This window comes from Corvus brachyrhynchos, unplaced genomic scaffold, assembly GCF_000691975.1.
Source record: "Corvus brachyrhynchos isolate BGI_N302 unplaced genomic scaffold, ASM69197v1 scaffold523, whole genome shotgun sequence".
Taxonomy (NCBI): Eukaryota; Metazoa; Chordata; class Aves; order Passeriformes; family Corvidae; genus Corvus; species Corvus brachyrhynchos.
The window spans coordinates 1209721-1229411 of NW_008237265.1; the positions used below are offsets into that span (position 1 = coordinate 1209721).

The following is a 19691-nucleotide window of genomic DNA, read 5'->3' on the forward strand; positions in this document are numbered from 1 at the left end:
CTGCTTCCAGAGGAGCAGCCGCTGCTTACAGCCAGGCCTCCTGAGGCACAGCCAGCAAACAAACAACGTGACAGTAGCCACAGTGAGAACCCAGGGACACTTGCAGGGCACACCCACAGGGCTCCTCTGTCCTACAGAGGCTGCTCTGCAGGCGGCTGCAAGGGACCCAGGGCCACGCCGAGCCAGCCCCCACGTTCCCGGTACGCGGCCCCGGCCCTTCCCCGCCCCACACCTCCTTGATGCGTTTCACCAGCGCGTTCTGGTCGAAGGCCACGGCCTCTGCACACTGGTGGAGGTGGTCCTGGTAGCGCAGGCACAGCTGCAGCACCTGCTGCGGGTCCAGCTTCTCCAGCTTGGCATTGGTCGGAGACGTCTGCCCACTGAGGAGTCCTACAGAGCAAAGGAAGGCCCAGAGTGAGTCTGACTGTTGATACAACTAGTTTAGCTGCAATCCAAGAGACAGCAGAACAAACCCAGCAGACAAGATTTATGAGGGGTGATGAAAAGCTAATTCAGAATCATTCAAGGATGTTTCAAATTTATAGCAGTGCATAGAACAGTTTGCCATAAAGCTTGGCCCTCCCTGACAAAACCTAAACAGACTCTAAATGCAGGTCCGTAAAGCACATCTCCCAGGTTTTCAGCCATATGCAAGTCCCGTTTTTTCTCCTCCACAAGCAATCCTAAACTGTGAAGAATGAGCCCTCTCCTCATCTATGTATGCCAAAAGGAGTTGAGATCTGCATTCCCAGAAGGGCACTGGACTCATACTATTTTCACCAGACTCACAGTGCCAAGACCAGAGCTCTAAAAATTCATTGGTCCCCCAAAATAAACCTGAGTAAACAAATGGTCCACCTTAAGTTAAATTATTAGGGGTGACATGTCTGCATTTTGCCTACCTTGCCTTTTTTAAAGCTTCAGAACTCTTTTACCTTCTAAGGCTTTTCTTTACACTCTCAAAGACTAGCAATATACCTCTTTTTGTTTCTTTAATATGAAATTAAGATTCCTACCTACAAGCATGACCAGATTTCACAAAAAGCTCACAAAAAAAAGACATTGGACTTAAAAGTGGGACGCTGGTAATATTCAGAGGAGCAAAACTGCCCAGAGAAATTTCTCCTGCCCATTGTTTGTTGCCTACATAGCGCAACTTGAGAATGTTTGCTGAGCTCAAGCATGTGTGTGCCACACTGACCACCTTCCCCACAGCAGCTGGAAAAAATGACACTAAGCTCTCAGGCCACCCTTTTTTTGCCATTTCATTTGCTTACTTTAATTTGATTTTCCTTCAGCATTAGCACAACTTTTTTCTTGTTGGGACACCATCTGTGACAAACTGCACATACACACAGCATGCTTTTCCCAAAACATCCATCAAGCTATGTAAACTGAATTCAGTGACTGCATGCATGTGCCCTCTGGGACTCTCATTTTACAGACAGGAAAAGACATTAAAACAGCAAATGTAAGCAAGTATCACACTAAGCAATTAAAAAGTAATAAATGCCAGTTATTTGGATTGGAAAAGCTCTTCTAAGAATGTACCTCAGTGGGAAATGGAAAGTATTTTGAATGGCCCCCCATGCCTATTGGAAGCTCCAACTGGTAACATCGAGTTCTTGCCAAAGCACAAGAACAAGATAGAAACCAAGATGCAAGTAAGAAGCAGCTTATGAATATGAGCAAGTTAAACCTTTCTGAAAACATTTCCAGACCAAAATGAAAATAAAACTAGGACAGTAACTTCATCAAATATGAAGAAGAAGCAGGTTTACATTTCATCAACACTCAGCATCTTACTCTCCTGGGATGCTCTCAATTGCTCTCCACACAAAATGTCATCATAAGTGATAAATAAAAAAGGTAATTTTGTTTTACTGATTTGTCCACTACAATTGTGTTGCCACAGTCAAGAGGTCAGGAGAGGAAACAAACATTCACCATTTAGTCTCAAAACCCTGCATTAGCAACAGTCAAATAATTTTTTAGGTTTTGGAGGGAATAATCTCAAACAAAATCTTTGATTCATCAATATCAGTTGCACATCTTTCAAATCTACTTTCAGGTAAAGTACTCCGACAGGAACAAACCCACTGAAGGAAATAAGACTTTTTAAAATAGTTTATATTTCATGTTCCAGTGCTCCCTCAGTTCATGAATTGTGATCTTTTACAATATTATCTTGTTAGTATGAATGTTCAAATAATATTGTTGACTTATAACATGCTGAATGCTCACATAGGAACGAAGAGCTCACCATACACCTGAGGCACTTATCCTGTCTCTGCACTGATCAAATACATGATACTATCAACGAACTAATTTTCTTTTACTACTAATCTCTCACCAACTTCAAGAGGAAGAAGAAAATTAGACACTGTTTAAGAGATTTAATTAACATGAAGTATGTACTTTGGCCGACTTATGCTGCTTATGAGAATTTTGAAGTGGAACAGGCCAAGGACTGTAAAATGAGCTAATAAAGAATATGCTACTTAACTCATGTACTTACAGCCTTGTACAGGTTACGTGATGCTAAAAGAAAAATTAATAAACCTAAGCCTCTAATATCCTATCCAGAAAAACACAAGCTCGAGTGAAGGGAGACATTCCCTATTCAGCTGGAATTCCTTCGTAAGAAGGCAGAGGGGGAAGTACAATCCAGTACAAATGTTTGGACTAAGGATAAAAAACAAACATCATATGCTGCTTAAAGATAGACTATGATATTATTCTGGGTGATGCAGTAGGGAGAAACCAAAGGAATTAGCTTCTCCAAAGATCTCTGAGGTAATGCCAACAATGCCAGAGAACAATTTAGCTTATTTTCAACTTGCAAGAAAGGAAAAAGTACAGTAAACAACAGCCAAAAAAGGCCATGCAGCCTGGCAGAAACTCCCATTGTCAGAAAGACAATCCACCATTTTTGCTGCTCACTGTAACCACTTACTAACCATGCTATAAATATTAACATTTCTTACTAACATTCCCCTCTGCCCTGCTCAGGTGAGTCCCCACCTGGAGCACTGCATCCAGCTCTGGGTTCCCAGCACAAGATAGACATGGATCTGCTGGAGCAAGGTCACAGGAGGGACACAAAAATGGTCAGAAGGCTGGAACACCTCTACTGTGAGGAAAGACAGAGACCTGGGGTCATTCAGCCTGAAAAACAGAAACCTCCAGAGAGCCTTATCATGGCCTTTCAATATTTAAAGGTGCTTGTGAAAAAGACAAAGAGAGACTTTTACAAGGGCCTTTAAGTGACAGGACAAGGGACAATAGTTTTAAACCAGAAGAAATTTAAACTGGACATAAAGACGACATGTTTACAATGAGGGTGGTGGGAAGCTGGATGGCCTATCCCTGAAAGTGTTCAAGGTAAGGCTGGATGGGGCTTTGAGCAACCTCATCTAGTGAAAGGTAGTGAAAGATGTCTCTGCCCATGACAGGGTGGTTGGACTACATGATCTTCAAAAGTCCCTCCCGACCAAAAGCATTCTATGATTTAATTAATTCGCGCATTTTACTTTTTAGCAAGCCTTATTTATATTATAATAACATAACGTATTAGTAAAAATCTCTCCTCTTGAATATCATTGCTTCCTTTTTAAAGCCTTGTCCCACATTTTGACCTCTCCACTGAACAGGGCCATCCCTCAGTGACTGGTCTACATGTGGTTTGTAAGAGGATATGAGATCACATCTGTTGCAGTAACATATTTATTAGGTCACTCCTACAAGTGCCAAAAAGGGGAGAAACAGAGATCGCTGAGTGGTTCAGGCTCGCTCCTGAAATATCCATAACTTGAACCTGGCCACCAGCACATCTCAGAGCGAGCAACCAGCCACCGGGGTACTATCTCTTCTGCACTGAGGAAATGGTGTTCCTGTGACTTCTTCTGTGGGATTATTACTCCCCAGCCCCCCAAGAGCACAGTTCTGCTCTTAAATGAAAAGAAAACAGCATCAAGAGCTTTCATTTCTTGTTAAACTGAATACTCATTTTTCAAGCTGCTGGTTCTCTTCCAAAGAAGGAACCACACCAGGAATCCTCTGTGCACTGCCTGGAGCCTTGGGAAGAGGCTGCTTGGCACATGAGTGATACAACACACCCCAGCATCACAAGGGATGGCAGCACAGGGGGTGTCGTGGCTGGGGAAACAGGAACAGGAGAATGGGAGAAGGCCTCCTGCAGAGCTCCAGTGCATGGACCAGAAGGGTCTGGCAAGTGCCAAACATTACACAGTCCTGGCTATCCAATTCCACCATCAAACAAGGAAGACCACAGACCACCTTTGTGCCTGCCATGATGAAGAGAAGTAAAATCTCCTACCTACTCAGACACATCTGGTCAATGAAAAGCATGACCGGGAGGTGACAAACAGCAGCTGAGACAGACTCACATTTCTAAAGCACAATGGTGCTTCAGAAAAAAACAGCTCAATACACCAAGTATGTCGTGCACAGAGAAATATCATATATCACTACAAGGCTAGCTGACCCACAGACTTGACAAATCTGTTATTGTTTCCATATTCCTTGGCAAAGCAGAGGCATGTTAAAACCATTTTCCTCCTACTTAGTCATCTCCTTGTTGGTTCCAGGTCAACATACACATCCAACAAATCACATCCTACTGAGCAGAAGAAAGCTGTTAGTTTAAAAAGCAGTTTTATGACTAGAAGTGAAGTTCTTGAAAGAAAGCTTTTCACGCAATACTGATTCTACTCACATACAGAACATAGTACCCCACCATAGTTACATTCTGCTGCTTTAATGAGCAATCCCAACACCTTGAATGCTTTCCAACCTGAAAAGCATTAATATTTCTTTTTGACTTCTGTATTTCCACTTGTCAATCCCCTTTTCAACCAGTAACAGCAGGCATTACAAAAAGAAAACCAGTAGGTTGTTAACTTAATATTACAGACACCAAAGCATATTATGCTGTGGGGTCTTGTTACTAATTTTAAGGCCAGAAAGAGTTGCTGTCATCAGCTAACCAATCTTTCTGTGGAATCTAAGAGAGGACTTCAGAAGTTACACCTTCTTAAATCAGACCAGAAGTCTATCTTCCCCAGATACTACTTCCAACATCTGACAACAGCGGACATTTAAAAAAACCCCCATCTCTTATACACCTCCCAAGTTACTAATAAAAATTTCAGGCAGAAAAGACTGAGCTCAATGAAGCCGTCGATACTTGAATTTCACTACTCCTTTTTGAAAGGTATACCTTCATCTCCACAATATCCTGTGACAATAAGTATGATGCCTATTTACACAACATGAAAAAAACCCTTCTCATTTGCTTTACGCTCTGTTATTGTGCTGACACAACAGAAGTTTGAGCAGGCTGTACTTCATTCCAGCATCTCTCCAAGCTCAGAAACCGCACTAATCAGTTTCCTCTCCCAGAGGTGACTTTATTTCTTTGATTACCTCTGTAATACCTTCAAATGCTTCTAACCTGAGGCCTTACTTCCCTCTAGAAGCCAAGTCAGTTCTTCTCCAGAGTGTATTGGTTACACCTCTAAAAATGCAGTTGCTTTTTTAATTGCTACCCCTTTGCAGGACCTGCTAATCACCAACACCCTTTTAAAGAGTGTGCATTACAGTGTATTGCACATGTCATCACCTCCGCCCCCAAGACCAAGGTTAAATAAAGCATCAGATTACACACCACAGTCAGCAATGGCTTGTCAGCTTGACAGAGGCATTCCTGATGCTTGGTACCTGTTTCTGGAGGTTTATTACCATTTTTTCTAAAACCTCTTCTGTCAATACGTCTCCTTCATCCTTGTAAAGAATGATGCTTCTCTGAAAGTCTTCTCTGAAGACAATCCCACAGACTCTCCAGCAAGCTTCTAGAGAACTTAAAAAGCTTTTATTAAGTACATACAAGTAGAAAGCCATTTTGAAGGAAATTTCTGTTCTGGTTTTCTGGTGACTTCCTATGTAACCCACTACAATTTGTAATCTTTTGTTCTCCTAACACAAGTTTCTTTTTGCCTGGGTTTGGGGATTTTTTTGTTTGTTTTTGGAGTGTGGGTATCTTTTTGCCTACAGGTCCCTTCATACTGCTTTAACTACACTGTTTTTCCTTCTCCCATTCTTCAAACTCACCTGTACTGCCTGAAACTTATTTCAGCCATTCTCTACTTCTCTTGCTACCCTCATTTTTTTATGATATTCCTCTTCATAGAATTAATCCAAGACAGTAAAATTTTTCAGTTCTTCTATCCCTCATGAATGTGAGTTGACTACAGTTGCTATAGTATATAATAATAATGATAGAGATATAATGGAGTCATTTCATTTACTATCATTAAGGCAACATTAGTTTCAGCTCAAAAAGAACTAATGTTTTTCAAGTCTCCAGGAATTTTCCTGTGTTCCAAGGGTATTTAAAAACAATCAACCCCACAACTTGTCTCATATCAAGCATTTTTAAAGCTCTTAGGTAGAAGCTACCCAGTCTGGTCAGCTTCTTAAATACAGTCTGGCCTCAGTGGCCATGGATTAACTATTACAGTTGTCTTCCTTGTTGCTATTTGCACGGGAAGATTGTTTTGCCAGTACCTTCAAGATTCCTAAGTACCAAAAAAAGATCCCCACAAGAAACAGATGAAACTACAGCCCTAAAGACGAAACCTTGCTTCTTGACTGTTGCTGCTTCCACATGTTTGGAGGCAGCAGCTTGTTATTAGCTGAAATAGAGAGCTCATTTCCATACATTCTCCATGCAGGAGCACTTTAACATCACCTACTGAAAAGAAAGAATTGCACACCTATGTGCAGCAGAATAAAAGGTATTAAAATACTTGCACACAGATATGGTAATCAGATTGACAGGACTCTTACTGACTAAATGCTTTGAATTCTAATAATGTATTTCCTCTCTCATTCTTGAAAACTAAGAAAAGACTAAATTTTTCACCAAAGCCTGAACAGTTAAAAAAACTTTTCTGAAGGTTGTTTTGGTTTTATTGTGGGGTTTTTGGTGGTTTGTTTTTTGGTTGGTTGAGGAAGGTTTTGTTTGTTTGTGTGTTTTTAATAACACCTGAGTTAGGAAACATAAACATTTATACACTCAAATTTTTAAAACTCAGGCCACCCTTAAGAAAACAGCAATTAGTTGAAGTCAATTATAAAGAAACTGAAAAATAAAATAAAAATCACTACTATTCACCCAGAAATCTTTAAGCTGAAATGCAGATGACCACACGATCTTTTTCTCAGAGCAGTTAATTTTCTGAAAATCTCACTGAAAAAATACCTTGTACTAAAATACGTATTCACTCCAAAACAAAAGTTGGCTTTGTCGCCTGGGTATTTTCAATTCCTTTGAACTTTAGTGGGAGAGCACAATCACTGTAGGCAAACTGAATAGCTATTGTGTAAGCAAAGAACACATTGGTATTGTTGTGAGGAATGTTGGCTGTAGCAGCAGATTTTCCCTCTACTTTGGAGTCGGTACCATGTGACCCTTTACTTCTGCATGGGTGACAGACGGGCTGAGGACTCTCCTCCTGTCTATTGTTTAAGAGGCATCTTTTCTGACCACAGAGCTCAAACATGCTCTTTTTGTGAATTCTCCACCTGGGTCTCCTAACACTCTCTAAGTTATGGCCTGCAAGACATTAGTCACCGAGATATATGAATCACCTGCCCTCTTGTTCCTCCACCATGTGTCTTAAAAAACAAACATTAAGATTCAGGGCATTTAGGCTTCTATAAAAGTGTAGATTGCTACAATTCTAAGACAAACCCCCACATTCTTACACATTTCCACCTATTGAGGTCACATAACTTACATTAGAGAAACTTGGATTCAGAGGGGATTTTGCTGTTGTTATCATTATTGTTAAATAAATATTTGTTTGTGATACTTCTGCTTTCCTATGGAGGCTCATTTTGCTTAAGCCTTACATTCTGCAAAGACCTCTAGATATCATTAGAGCTTTCTCTGTCACACAGGGATGGCCACACATAACCAATAACCTGGACAGAGTTTTTTTGCACCACTGAAGTTTGCAGCTTCTCTCACGTGATGACTTTTGCTCCATGCTTTGTATAAGTCACACAGCAGTTAGCACAATGGAGCCAGATCGTGACCAGGACTTTGAAGACTGCTGAAAAACACAAATGTCTCTCAGTGACACAAAAAATGCTTAAAGGAAAGCTTCCATTTTAAAAGAAGCAAAGCTGAAAGAAATCAGAAATGCTGTCTCATTTAGATTGTTAGGAACCTGAATGTCCAAAAGGAGAAAATAATGCACCATCTGCATGTGCATTCAGCCTGGAGTCACATAACATGTACCTCTCTGCAAGTACGAGATTGCCCAGGGGTTCCATCTTCAAAAAGTTGCTAGAGGTTGCCACAAAACTGGAAGCTTCTTTTGAAGCTTCAGTTAGGGAAAAAGGTACACAATATACTCTGAAGAAAGCACACAGCTGCACTTTGTCAACTAAAAGCAGCCAAGATCCTACTCAGTCCATCTCCCCACTAACTTTTCACTTCTAGAGCACAGAAGTAATATGGAAAAGAAGTGGTTTTGACTACACAGTTGCAGTATCATAGGGTCAACTTCCTGCAACAGACCTCGAAGTATAAAAATAGACGTAAGGGTGAAAAAAAGGACAGGATTATTCAGAGGGAAGTGAGAGACAATGCTCTTGTGCTATGCAATAAATTGTATCTGCTATGCAACAACCTTTTTTCCTTGAAAACACACCAAGAGAGACCCAAGAGCTACCATCATCTGATCATATATGCACGTCATACCCACGGGCTACAGCGGACCCTGTTATTCTAAGTACTCTGCAAACCCAAAAGCCTGAAGACTAACATCACCTTAAAAGATAAGGAATTGAGGCACCAAGGGATTAGAGGATTTACCTGAGACCACAGGGAAGCTGCTGTCCCTTGGCCTGATGACTTCAGTGCCAGAACACCCTTCCCCTTCTTCAGCCCTCAAATACCGAACGCCAGTGGGACAGGCAGCAGAGGAGCCTCATTTCCTACAGCACCACAAGAGCTGAGCACTGAGCACTGACACAGCCTCTCCCACACAGATTCTCAGACATCTAATAAAGGTTCATAAAAGCCAGAGCCAAATCAGAGGCTTCTTCCTTCTGACTCCCAAATTCGTGCTCCATGGAAGGGAAGATCCAGCTCCCACCTTCCTCATCATGTGCCTCACCACAGCTCCTGCACAGAAAATTACTCATTCCACTAAAACCATAGACAACTAATCCTGTGGTTTTCTCTTTCCTCTAGGGTAGCAAAAGGAATCAGGGCACCACGAGATCAAATACTAGAGCTAGTCCCAGGAGAAAGGGAAGGAAAGGACAGAGGGGGACTTCTCTGTTTTAGCAGCAACAAGATGTCACTTCAATTATTTTATGCGTGCAAAGCCTTGAGTGAGTCTCAACTTTACATCCACCATTCTTCCTTAAAAAAAATGGGACCTGAACTACCTTTTGTATCTCTCTCTCTCTGCAAAGTTTTCTAGGCTGTAGATGGAAGAGAAGTTGGACAACAGGATCAAATAAACTCAATTTCTTTTAAATAATTTTTTTTAAAATCTACAAGCTAAAAATCCATGCAACTGATTCTATAACTAGTACTAAAGATAAACCTCACAGCAATCTTTATTTTACTTTATTTTTTATTTTAGGCAAAAGATATTCATCCACACGACCCAGCCCATACCCGCAGGAAAAAAACCAAACAAACCAAACAAAAACCCAGTGTTTTGTCGTTTAGAGAAAAGGTGACATCTAAAATCACTTGTAAGCACAAGGGCACCCATGTGAAGCTGGGGTACGTTTGCTACTCCACAATAACCAGCCTGTGTACACACACTAACCCCAGGTAAATTCAGTGGGGGCACATACACTGTGCTGCTTTCACCAAGAGCCCAGAAGTTTGGAGAAAATTATCAGGCAGCAATGTCAGTTTACTTTTGGGCATTTTCTTCAGATGTAAATCTGAGAGTCTTCTTTGCAATTTACTTTCACATTATGGCATGAAGCAAGACTGATCAACAGGCCATTTACTAACAGATTCAGCAAGACCACGATTTTGGTTCTTTTCCATGCATGGAGAAAACTGTTTTAAAAGTGGCAGAGAAAACCTTCACTAAAAGAATTCCTTTTAAATAAGTAATAGGATCTGTTGGTGAATGTTTCATCAATACTTTGCAATTGCAAACCAAGCCCAGTGCCGGTGCTGGTATAACCATCATTTTATATACATGAAACACACAGTTTCTCTTTGGTACCTATGAACACTTTTCACAGAATCACATAATATTCTGCGTTGGAAGGGACTCACAGCGATCATCAACTCCAACTCATTTACTTCCTATCAGTTTTGTACCAGCACACTGCCATAATAAAAAGAATTATGGCCATGTCATGGCCTTTGCCTGTTTTTCAAGAGCACTATTTAAAATTTACGTTAAAGAAGCATTGTCCAAAATATATTATTGGCATGTTCTGGCCACAGGTAGCAGGAACAGTGATTTATCTCTACCATGTGCGTTCAGGAAGATATAGCAAAGAACAAGAGTAAACTTGTAAATGCAACAGAGTTGACATTTTCTACTTTGTCTTCTTTTCTCACACGCAACCCACTCATCACATTGCTAGCAATGTGGGCTGCCATTTCACATCCAGTTTTAATTTGGATGACACTTATTTCTTCTCTGAAGGCTTTACCAGCCTGACTTGAAATGGCTGCACTACTCAGGAGTAGCAAAGCCCAAGCGGGGCTGAGGAAACATTTGAAATTTTATAATCCATACATATATAGCTCATACAGCATATACTTTACAGAAGTTAAGAAACTGTTCCTTACTTTTTCTTGTAACAAGTTTAACTGGATTCTCTTGGTTTTTAAAGTAAGTGGTTATCTACTAAGAAGTCCAGAGGGAAATATGGAGCTGGCACAAAATTGTAACAACTAAATTTAGGATACTGAAATGACCTAAAAGCTGAGTTGGGGAGGGAAGCAGGGTACAACACACACACTATTTACTTCTGACAGTATTTTTAAAAAACTAATAATTCAGCTTGGAGGGCCTTATTATGGCACCTGAAACATTCAGAAGTTACACAGAAGTAAGTGGCCCACTGTGCTCTGTATTACCTCTGTATTTATCATCTTCTGTCAAATACTGTCAAGTGGCAAAGTGCCTTAAAGAAAGACAAAGCACAATAAGGAATCCTTAGCAGGAAGTGTTTTAAAATTCCCAGAGGAGGGGGAAAAAAATAAAGCAAGCTGCACCTCCTCAGTTTACATTCCTTCTGCAATTCAGTAAATGAACTCATTAGTAAAAATATTATGAAAGAGCATCATCTTACTATTAAAATAAGTTGCTACTTAAGCAAGCTTTGAATACCTCATGACAACATTTGTGTGATCCTGTCCTTCTAGGTAACTGCAGTCTAGGAGTACTGCTTTTACCAGCTGGAAGTAACAGCCCAGGGTCAGGAAGCCTGGGAGCTTCTTGAGCCTGACTCAAGCATGTGTACCACTTCTCTACAGTTAGAAATAACCAGAATATAGCAATTCATTCATTCCTCCACTTAACCCCTCAAAACAGTGCAGCTGTAAAAACATCCCCCCTTATTTTTTATTTTTCTATATACAGCCTGCTGATGGTGTGCTCACACACAGCATGAACCTACTTCCTACGCCTGTCATGGAAAGTATCAGTCATTTTACAGCAAAACTTCACTATAAAGCTTTTAAATACGTGGCAGGTGGAGTTTTGCTCATCCTGAATCATATCTCCCTCAAGGTACTTATAAGGTCCATTACAAGACCTAAAAAGCCTTTCCAGCTGGAAAGCCTCCCAGCATTTGGAAAAGTCCCCTGTCCCTGTTAAAGACACACTCTCAGAACTACATCCTGAGTAGATCTTGGGGTGCTCTGCCACCAAAAATGAAATTCATCTTGTTGCTCTGCCACCCCTCCTTGCCATTCCTGTTCCAGTTCTGGTTCTCACTAAGCTCCTGCACAGATGGATTGAGCCCACCAACCTACCAGAAAACGACCTACTTGTCACCCCTGGAATCTCCTCATCCCACTGAGCTAAGCTGGCTCACAAGGGGGCCAACAAGAAGCAGCACAAAACAAAGCCATAGGTATGTCCTCCCTCCCCACAGCTGTTAGATCGACTCTCCTGCTCTCGGGATGATCTGGAGACAGACAGACAGACATTATTCCACAGTCTGGGGCAGAGTCTGGCATGCAAACTTATAAAAGCACCTCCCCAAGCAGAGAATTCACTCTTGGCATCATCTTCCTGCACTGTGAGGGAAAGAAAAATACATCATGTTATGGATATGTACAGCATCAGAATACCACCAATAAGAGTAATTATGGTAGACAAGGACATATAATACCAGATGCTCCTAATACTAGAAAATAAGCACAACAGCCAAATAAAACTAAAAACACTGAATAGTTACTCAGCTGCTGAGTTTAATATTAATATATATACATGCCCATAAAGCTCACTTTCTCTTCATTGAAACAACAGTTTGGTTTGTGACAGTGACAGCAATTAATTCTCCAGCTATTAACAGAAAGTAGCTGCTCCAGATGCTGTTTTCGTATTGGGTCCTACACAAACATCTCCACTTCTGCAGTGATTTTAGCACTGCTTTTTCAAATGACACAAAAACAGACTGAGAGGTATATTTCAGTAAAGGCCACACTTTGTAGGGGAAGAATTTTGATCATCTGGGAACCTGTAACCTCAGGGATGATAACAGAAGAACCATTTTTTGTTCTGAAATTACAAAGCATTTCTTGCTCTTAGTAATATAAATACCTATCAACATGTTAACTCCACATCTCCACTCTAGCAATAAAAGTCTAAAAGCAGTAAGAAAACAAACTGTGGAAATGCAGATACATACACATCTTTTCTTGGATTGCAGAAAGAATAGGAAAACCAGCTCTACAGAAACACAAGCAATAGCAACATGTAACAGTATCTACCTCCTCAACTTCTTTAAAGTTAAGGTATAAAACAATTTAGAACATGTTAGAACTTGAAAGTCCAGAGCTTTTGACTTCTTAAGACTCTCTTAGACATTCACTAGAACCTTAAATGTTTTCATCCAACTCTGTAGTTAACGAATGTGTCATCTTTTTCCCCTTCTTATGACCTAGTTTAGGAGAGGAGAACAGCACTTGCAGCAGCAGTTAAATGACTTGTTTGATTTTGATAGCATTCAGTAAAGGAGTGGAACATGCACCAAACCTGATTGTTCTCCTTCCCAAGTCAAACTGCCTGCCCTTATCAAAGGCTCCAGCCAACACAAACACAACACAACACAACCACAACTTTTCCTTGTCCAGTGTGCCCTGAAGGCTGGTGCACTGCTCTTTGCTCATGCCCAGAGCTGAGTCACTGCAAAGGTCTCAAGTGTGCACAAGTCCAGTGAGGTCATTCACCAGAGAACACTCCAATCTGCTCCATCAACACCATACTAGACACAGAGTATTCTGAATGAGACAGCGTGGTCTAGCAGGAAGTGATCAAACTGAAAAGCTTCCAGAGGGTCACACATACCTGAGGGAATCCCATACCAAGAGGGTCAAAGGTAAAGCTTTGCCTCCTTACTCTGCCACAGCAGCCGTACAAGCCTGGCGGTGAGAGCCAGCTGAACACAGTAAATTGTTAAACTGATTTACAAAGTTTGGGCTCCAAACAATGCAGTTCTTAAACCCTTTAATGTTCTGAAAAAGAATGGCCCAACTTCCCACAAGTGCTCAGTATCCTGAAGGGCTGTTTGATATCCACACAAACACCTTAGAGGATGTTTGGATGGTTCAGGTTGCTGATAGCAACCTATGTACACGGTGAAGATGAGGAAAGGGAAAGGAAGGATACACAACATGACCTCACATCTGTACTCCTAGAAGGCTCAGTACTGGCACCGATTCCAGCCTAGGAGAACTCTTTTCTAGTTCAACTTGTGCCACTTTAGAAACAGTCTGCTCTGAACTAGAATGCATGAACACAGAGCAAACACCATATAACTCCTATTCTTGTTATACCTTTTAAATTTTTTTTTTTAAAAATCCCTGTCACTTCTATGCTCTACCAGGAGCGTTCATACAGGGAATGACCAGTAGATGTTTCAGTATAGACAACTCATAGATTAGATGCTGTCAAAGATTTCCCATGGTTTTTTAGGTTGTAGAAGATTGTTTTGTTTCTAGAAACAGTTTTTTCTAGAACTGTTCTATCATTACATCCACTCATCATATCTACATCTTTTCTGGGGTGCTTTCCAAGACTGCTCACCTTCAAATTCACCACATACCTACCAGTTGTTACTTCTTGGCTACAGAGTGGTCCCTGTTGAAAGGCAGCTTTCACTGTTCTGCTACCTATGTGACATAAGTCTCTTTTTCTACAGAGAAAACTCTGCATTACTTGAAGCATAAAATATGATGAAGCTTTAAAAGGACATACAGAGATTGAGGGTGAGGGGATATCCTCCTATTCATTGGCCAGGCACCGAAACTACCAGAGGTCACAAAAGCTGAACTTCTTTATTCAAGCAGAAATTCCCATTGAAGCCCAATGAGGTTTTGTTGAATGAGGACCACAGGAATAAGCGTGTAGTACTCTCTGGACTGGGAGCAAGTCAAAGCAAATTACGCAACAGCTGTCAGGAATCTGTGTACAGGTCTGCAGAGCCACAGTGTAGGAGGAGCCCTGGTGCATTCATAACCTTTGTCTATTTATGTCCCAGCACTGAGACCCCTTCCAACAAAACAAGCCATGCTTTAATATACTTTTATTAGAACAATTTATAGCAAACAGCTCTCTCCTCCTCTTCCTCTTTCCCCTCCCCTCCTTCCCACCCTTCCCTCTCCTTCCTCTTGCTGTGTTGTGCTGTTTGTGTGGAAAAAAACGAGCTCCTGCCCTTGCCAAGAGTGACATCAACTCATTCTTATCCAGTGATGTCCAGCAGAATCTTCCTCTGATAAACATTTGCTCAGTGTCAGAGCCCCAAGGTTACTGGCTGCATTTTGTTTTCATTGTCGTGTTTTCTGACACTTTGCTGCTCGTTATACATTAAAATCCTCCCCCTTGCATGTCTTCGACCTGGAGCAGAGTGAGGCCATGAACAGGACATTCCTTGCTGCTTACCCAGGTCTCCCACCACCCCCTCCCCCTCAAACAAGAGTCTGTTTGTCTCCCTGTGAACAAGAAAAAGCTGATACTGCAGAGAAGAAAACAAAACAAAACAAAACATATGTGAACAAATTCAGGAGTGCAGACCCATATCTTTTTAACCTTAGGTTTCTTCTTTTTTTTTTTTTTTTACAGATTTTCTTATATCCTTTCCTAGCCTGCAGCCTAAAAACTTAAAGACACAGCTGATAAATGGGCTGGTGTACCTTCCTCCCACCTGATGAAGAACCTCAGATGTTTTTTACAGATTTTCTTATATCCTTTCCTAGCCTGCTCTAAAGTTGTGAACAGACACAGCTGATAAATGGGCTGGTGTACCTTCCTCCCACCTGATGAAGAACCTCAGATGTTTTCCTCTTCTCCCCTCCCTCCTTTATCCATCCTCTCCTCATGAGCCACCAGCTTTCTGGAGAGAAAGGATGCAAATGATCTTTTGCCTGGCATGTTCCCCATACCCCTTAACCAAGCTGACATTTATCTGAAGTACGCCAACCTGTGCCTTCAGACAACTAGTGCTGAATGAAAGGCACTGCTTTCTGTCCTAGCAACATGGAATCCATGGACAATCTATTAAAGCAAGAAGGAGAGAAAATTTTGACAAAACCTAAAGGGCTGAGTAATGCTCAAGAGCCCTGAAATGTCTAGCAGTGAATAAAGACTGTAAAGAAAGTGAATAGACACCTTTTACCCTGAGTGGCTCTTACATACAACTCCATCAAAGAGAAAGCACTCTACAAAAACTTCAACTTACAGATAATGGATATGTTGCAACTACAGCTGCATCCCTCCCTGGCACATCGGGGAGCAAGAAAAATCCATTTGTCCTGTTACCCAGAAGGAAAGGTCTGCTGCAAATGGAAGATGTTCTGCTAGCACCAACCTACTGCCTCCCACTTTTCTAGCAAACCAGTCCTAAAAGCTCCTCCAGTGTTCAGGAAAAGGTGGCAGCTGTTCTTAAAAGCTTGCAAGAACAATGTTCTTTTAGCTTACACATGGCAGAATGAACAACAAGTACCTTCAGAAAGAAAGTGAAGAAAAAAAATTCAGTTTTGAGTACTACCATGAACATATGCCAGCTGTACTAGAGCATGAGAAGCACCGAGAAAAAACAACATAGGAAATTACTCCCTGCCCTCCCACCATAACTTAGAGGCAGCTGCTAGAAGGAAGAAAGGCAAGATGACAACCTGGCTTCAAACACAGCACAGGAATCCAGTGATCAGACAGGCCAGTCAATCTGTCCTTGGGTTCTTCAACCTTTCCAGTTCTCAGTGGTGCCTCTAATATCACTTGGATCCAACTGCTCTTGCAAGTTCACAAATCCCAGTGATACCTGCTGCCACAGGGTTACCTGCAACATCCTCTTACGTAACAGTAAGTTCTGTTCTTCTGTCGTTCCCTCTATTATTTTTTCTAGTTCATACAGAAAATGTTAACAAAAAGACAGTTCCTCCTCATCACCTGATTTTCTAAAAGCCTTGGCTGCTTTCATGGAAGTAGGCAGAGTACAAGTAACAATCACAGTCAAGGTCAGGCAAGAAATATGTTCTCAAACCACGAGGAAGTAACATCCAGGCTCTCAAATTAACTTTAATCAACAAATGAGACATTTTTTATATCAATTTTCAGTGAGAAGGTTGCCATCTTTTAGAGAGATATTTTGGAAGAGCAAGGTCTTATTTCCTCTTTTCATACCAGTTCTTTTGAAACTGTAAAATATTAGTAGCAGCTGAAAAATAAAGTAAACAAATACAAATTTTGCAAAATAGAGTGCTTAATCTTACTGGGATCCCCACTCTCTTTCCAAGAAGACAGCCGGCCTAAATAAATGGAAATTCTCCTCTTGCCTTGAAGGCCTGATAAGATGCTACACCACTACTGCAACAGATTGCCCTCAAGGTTATCCTGTCCCTTTCCATGACTAAACAGGCAGGCAGATGCACCAACACCTCACACAGAAACACTGCAAACCTGTAACATGAACCAGCATGCCATAAAAACCCTACACAAACAGAAACAATACACACCAGTCTTAAAATACAATTTCAAAAAATTTCCAAAAAAGACTGATTTTCCAGAATACACAAAGAACATTTTTAGCCCGAAATTGCTTACAAGCATTTGCACTGAAACGTATCTTAACACAGCTTGGGTGGAAAAGGGGGGGAATGTATTTGGAGGGATAGAAGCACATCCATTTGATGGTACCTCATCAGCAGTTGTTTCTCTGTCCTAAAGGTGAAATGAGCCTTGGTTGACAAGCAGGGATGCAGCTCCATAGGAAACCTGGGTGCCAAGTCACACCTGCACTCATTTTAGGGGTATCCTTATTTATGGTATTTGAAGCATGCGAGTATTTCCAGTACCCAGAAATAGGATGTTTGGTCACGGAAATACTGACAGGAACACAAATTCCCAAACGACCTTGACTATAATTAACCATCTAATTTTAGTGGCGTTTGGCCGACTGACACCTCCCTGGCTGGTTTGTTTCAATGGACAGATTGACTGCAGAATTTCCCAGAGCTGTCCTCCAGTAGGATACACCCCATGCAATAAGGGAGGTGAGAGTTGCAATACAGGAATTCATATGCCTGTGAAGAAAATAAACACTTCTTTTTCACAACAGGAATTAAAAAACATATAGCAGTGCTGTCTCAGGGGTCTAATTAGCTTCAAAGGAACCCTGATAACAAGACATCTTATCAGAGGCTTTGCTTTCAACAAAACCAATTAGTATCAATTGAAACAGAACCAGCTGAGATAAACGTGTACATAACATGCATAACCTTGAGGTCCACAATGCCTAATAATTAAGTACTGGATCATTTCCCATACTCAAGAGAGAAAAGTTTGTATAAATCAGCAATAATCAAAGGAAAGTTGTTCTCCTATGGGGACAAGAAGGGTTTGAATCCAGTACATTTATTTCAGCCAGCTGTCCTTGTGAAACTGAGCCATGGCACGGCTCAAGTTTTCTGTGCAGCTTTTTGAGATCTCCAAACAAGATTGTGAACTTTTCCTTCCTAACATTTTTACTTACTTTCCTCCAAAAATCAGTCCACATTTCCAAAGTCTCTTGCAGACAAAGGAAAAGCTAAGCCACAGCTCATTAGCAGAATCCCCACCCAAAGCTGTACTTATCCACCTCCTTTCCTCTCCGTGCTCTTCTGTAACCTTCTGTCTCTGCCTCTGCATTACTATTTCTTTTTAATCTCCTGTTTCCAGAAATATTTATCTGGACCTTTTAATTAAAAATGGTTTGATGGATCCTTACTTGCTGATACAGATTTTAACTTCATACAGCGTCTAAACGGGTTGGAGAAAAGTGAGGTGGATTGAAAACTGGCTGAGCTGCCAGGCTTAAAGGGTTGTGTTAAGTAGAACAAAGTCCAGCTGGAGGACAGTTACTGGTGGTGTGACTCCAGAGTATGATACTGGAGCCAATACTGTTTAACATGTTTATAAATGACCCAGATGAAGGGACAGAGCACCCTCAGCAAACTTTCAGATTATACAAAATAGCTGATAACACCTCTGCCATTCAGACGCACCTTGACAGGCTGGAGAAATGCGCTGATGGGAATCTCATGAAGTTTAGCAATGCAAAATGCAGAGCTCTGCACCAGGGGAGGAGTGACCCCCAGCACCAGCTCATGCTGGGGGAGAGAGCAGCCTTGCAGAGAAGGACTCACTGACTGACAGCAAGTTGAACATGAGCCAACAGCAAGCCTCTGCAGCAGAGGTAGCCAAGAGATCCCAGGCTGCACTGGGAAGAGCTGTCAGCAGATAGAGGGAGGTGGTCCATCCATTCTGCCCAGCGCAGCCCAGTGCTGTGTCCAGCGCTAAACTTCCCAGTACAAGACAGACATGGACATGCTGGCAGTAAGTCCAGTGAAGGATCATGGAGGTCATTAAGGGGCTACAAATCTGTCCCACAAGGGAAGGCTGAGCGAGCTGGAACTGCTCATCCTCAAGAAAAAAGGCTTGGAGGAGAACCCCATCTATGATCAACATCTGATGGGAGGCAGAAAAGAAAGAGTCAGGTTCTTCTCAAGTACAGAGTGAAAGGGTAAGAGGTAGTGGACAAAAACTGAAACACATAAACATAAGCTTCTTTCAGTTTTGTTATGTTTTTGGGTTTTTTTACTATGAAGGTGATCTAACAGTGGAACAGTGTCTCGGTTTTGAAAGACAGGTGTCTGCTAAGGAAGGCAGAGGTCCCCCTTGAAGGGGCAGATATAACCCCTTTTCCCTCCAAGTTATTATATTTTGAAATCAAGGGCCTTTAGGCAAAGATGTGGGAAATAGGAATAACAGTTCTTTACTCTATATATATATGTATATAACCAGTCAAACAAAAACAACAACAACTATGGCAGTAACAGCAATCACAAACCCAGTGCCAGCCTTCTCGGCTGTCAGGCTATTTCCCCTCGGGTGCAGTTC

At 41.4% G+C, this 19691-nt stretch overlaps 1 protein-coding gene across 1 annotated transcript in view; it reads right to left on the reverse strand.

Annotated features, from left to right (window-relative positions):
* The window catches only part of BORCS5 (BLOC-1 related complex subunit 5), a 62919-nt gene that overhangs the window by 18017 nt on the left and 25211 nt on the right, over positions 1 to 19691 (reverse strand). The window contains exon 3 of the mRNA XM_017730546.1: positions 233 to 390. Within this exon, the coding sequence (XP_017586035.1) occupies positions 233 to 390 (158 nt within the window). The remainder of the gene's footprint in view (positions 1 to 232; positions 391 to 19691) is intronic.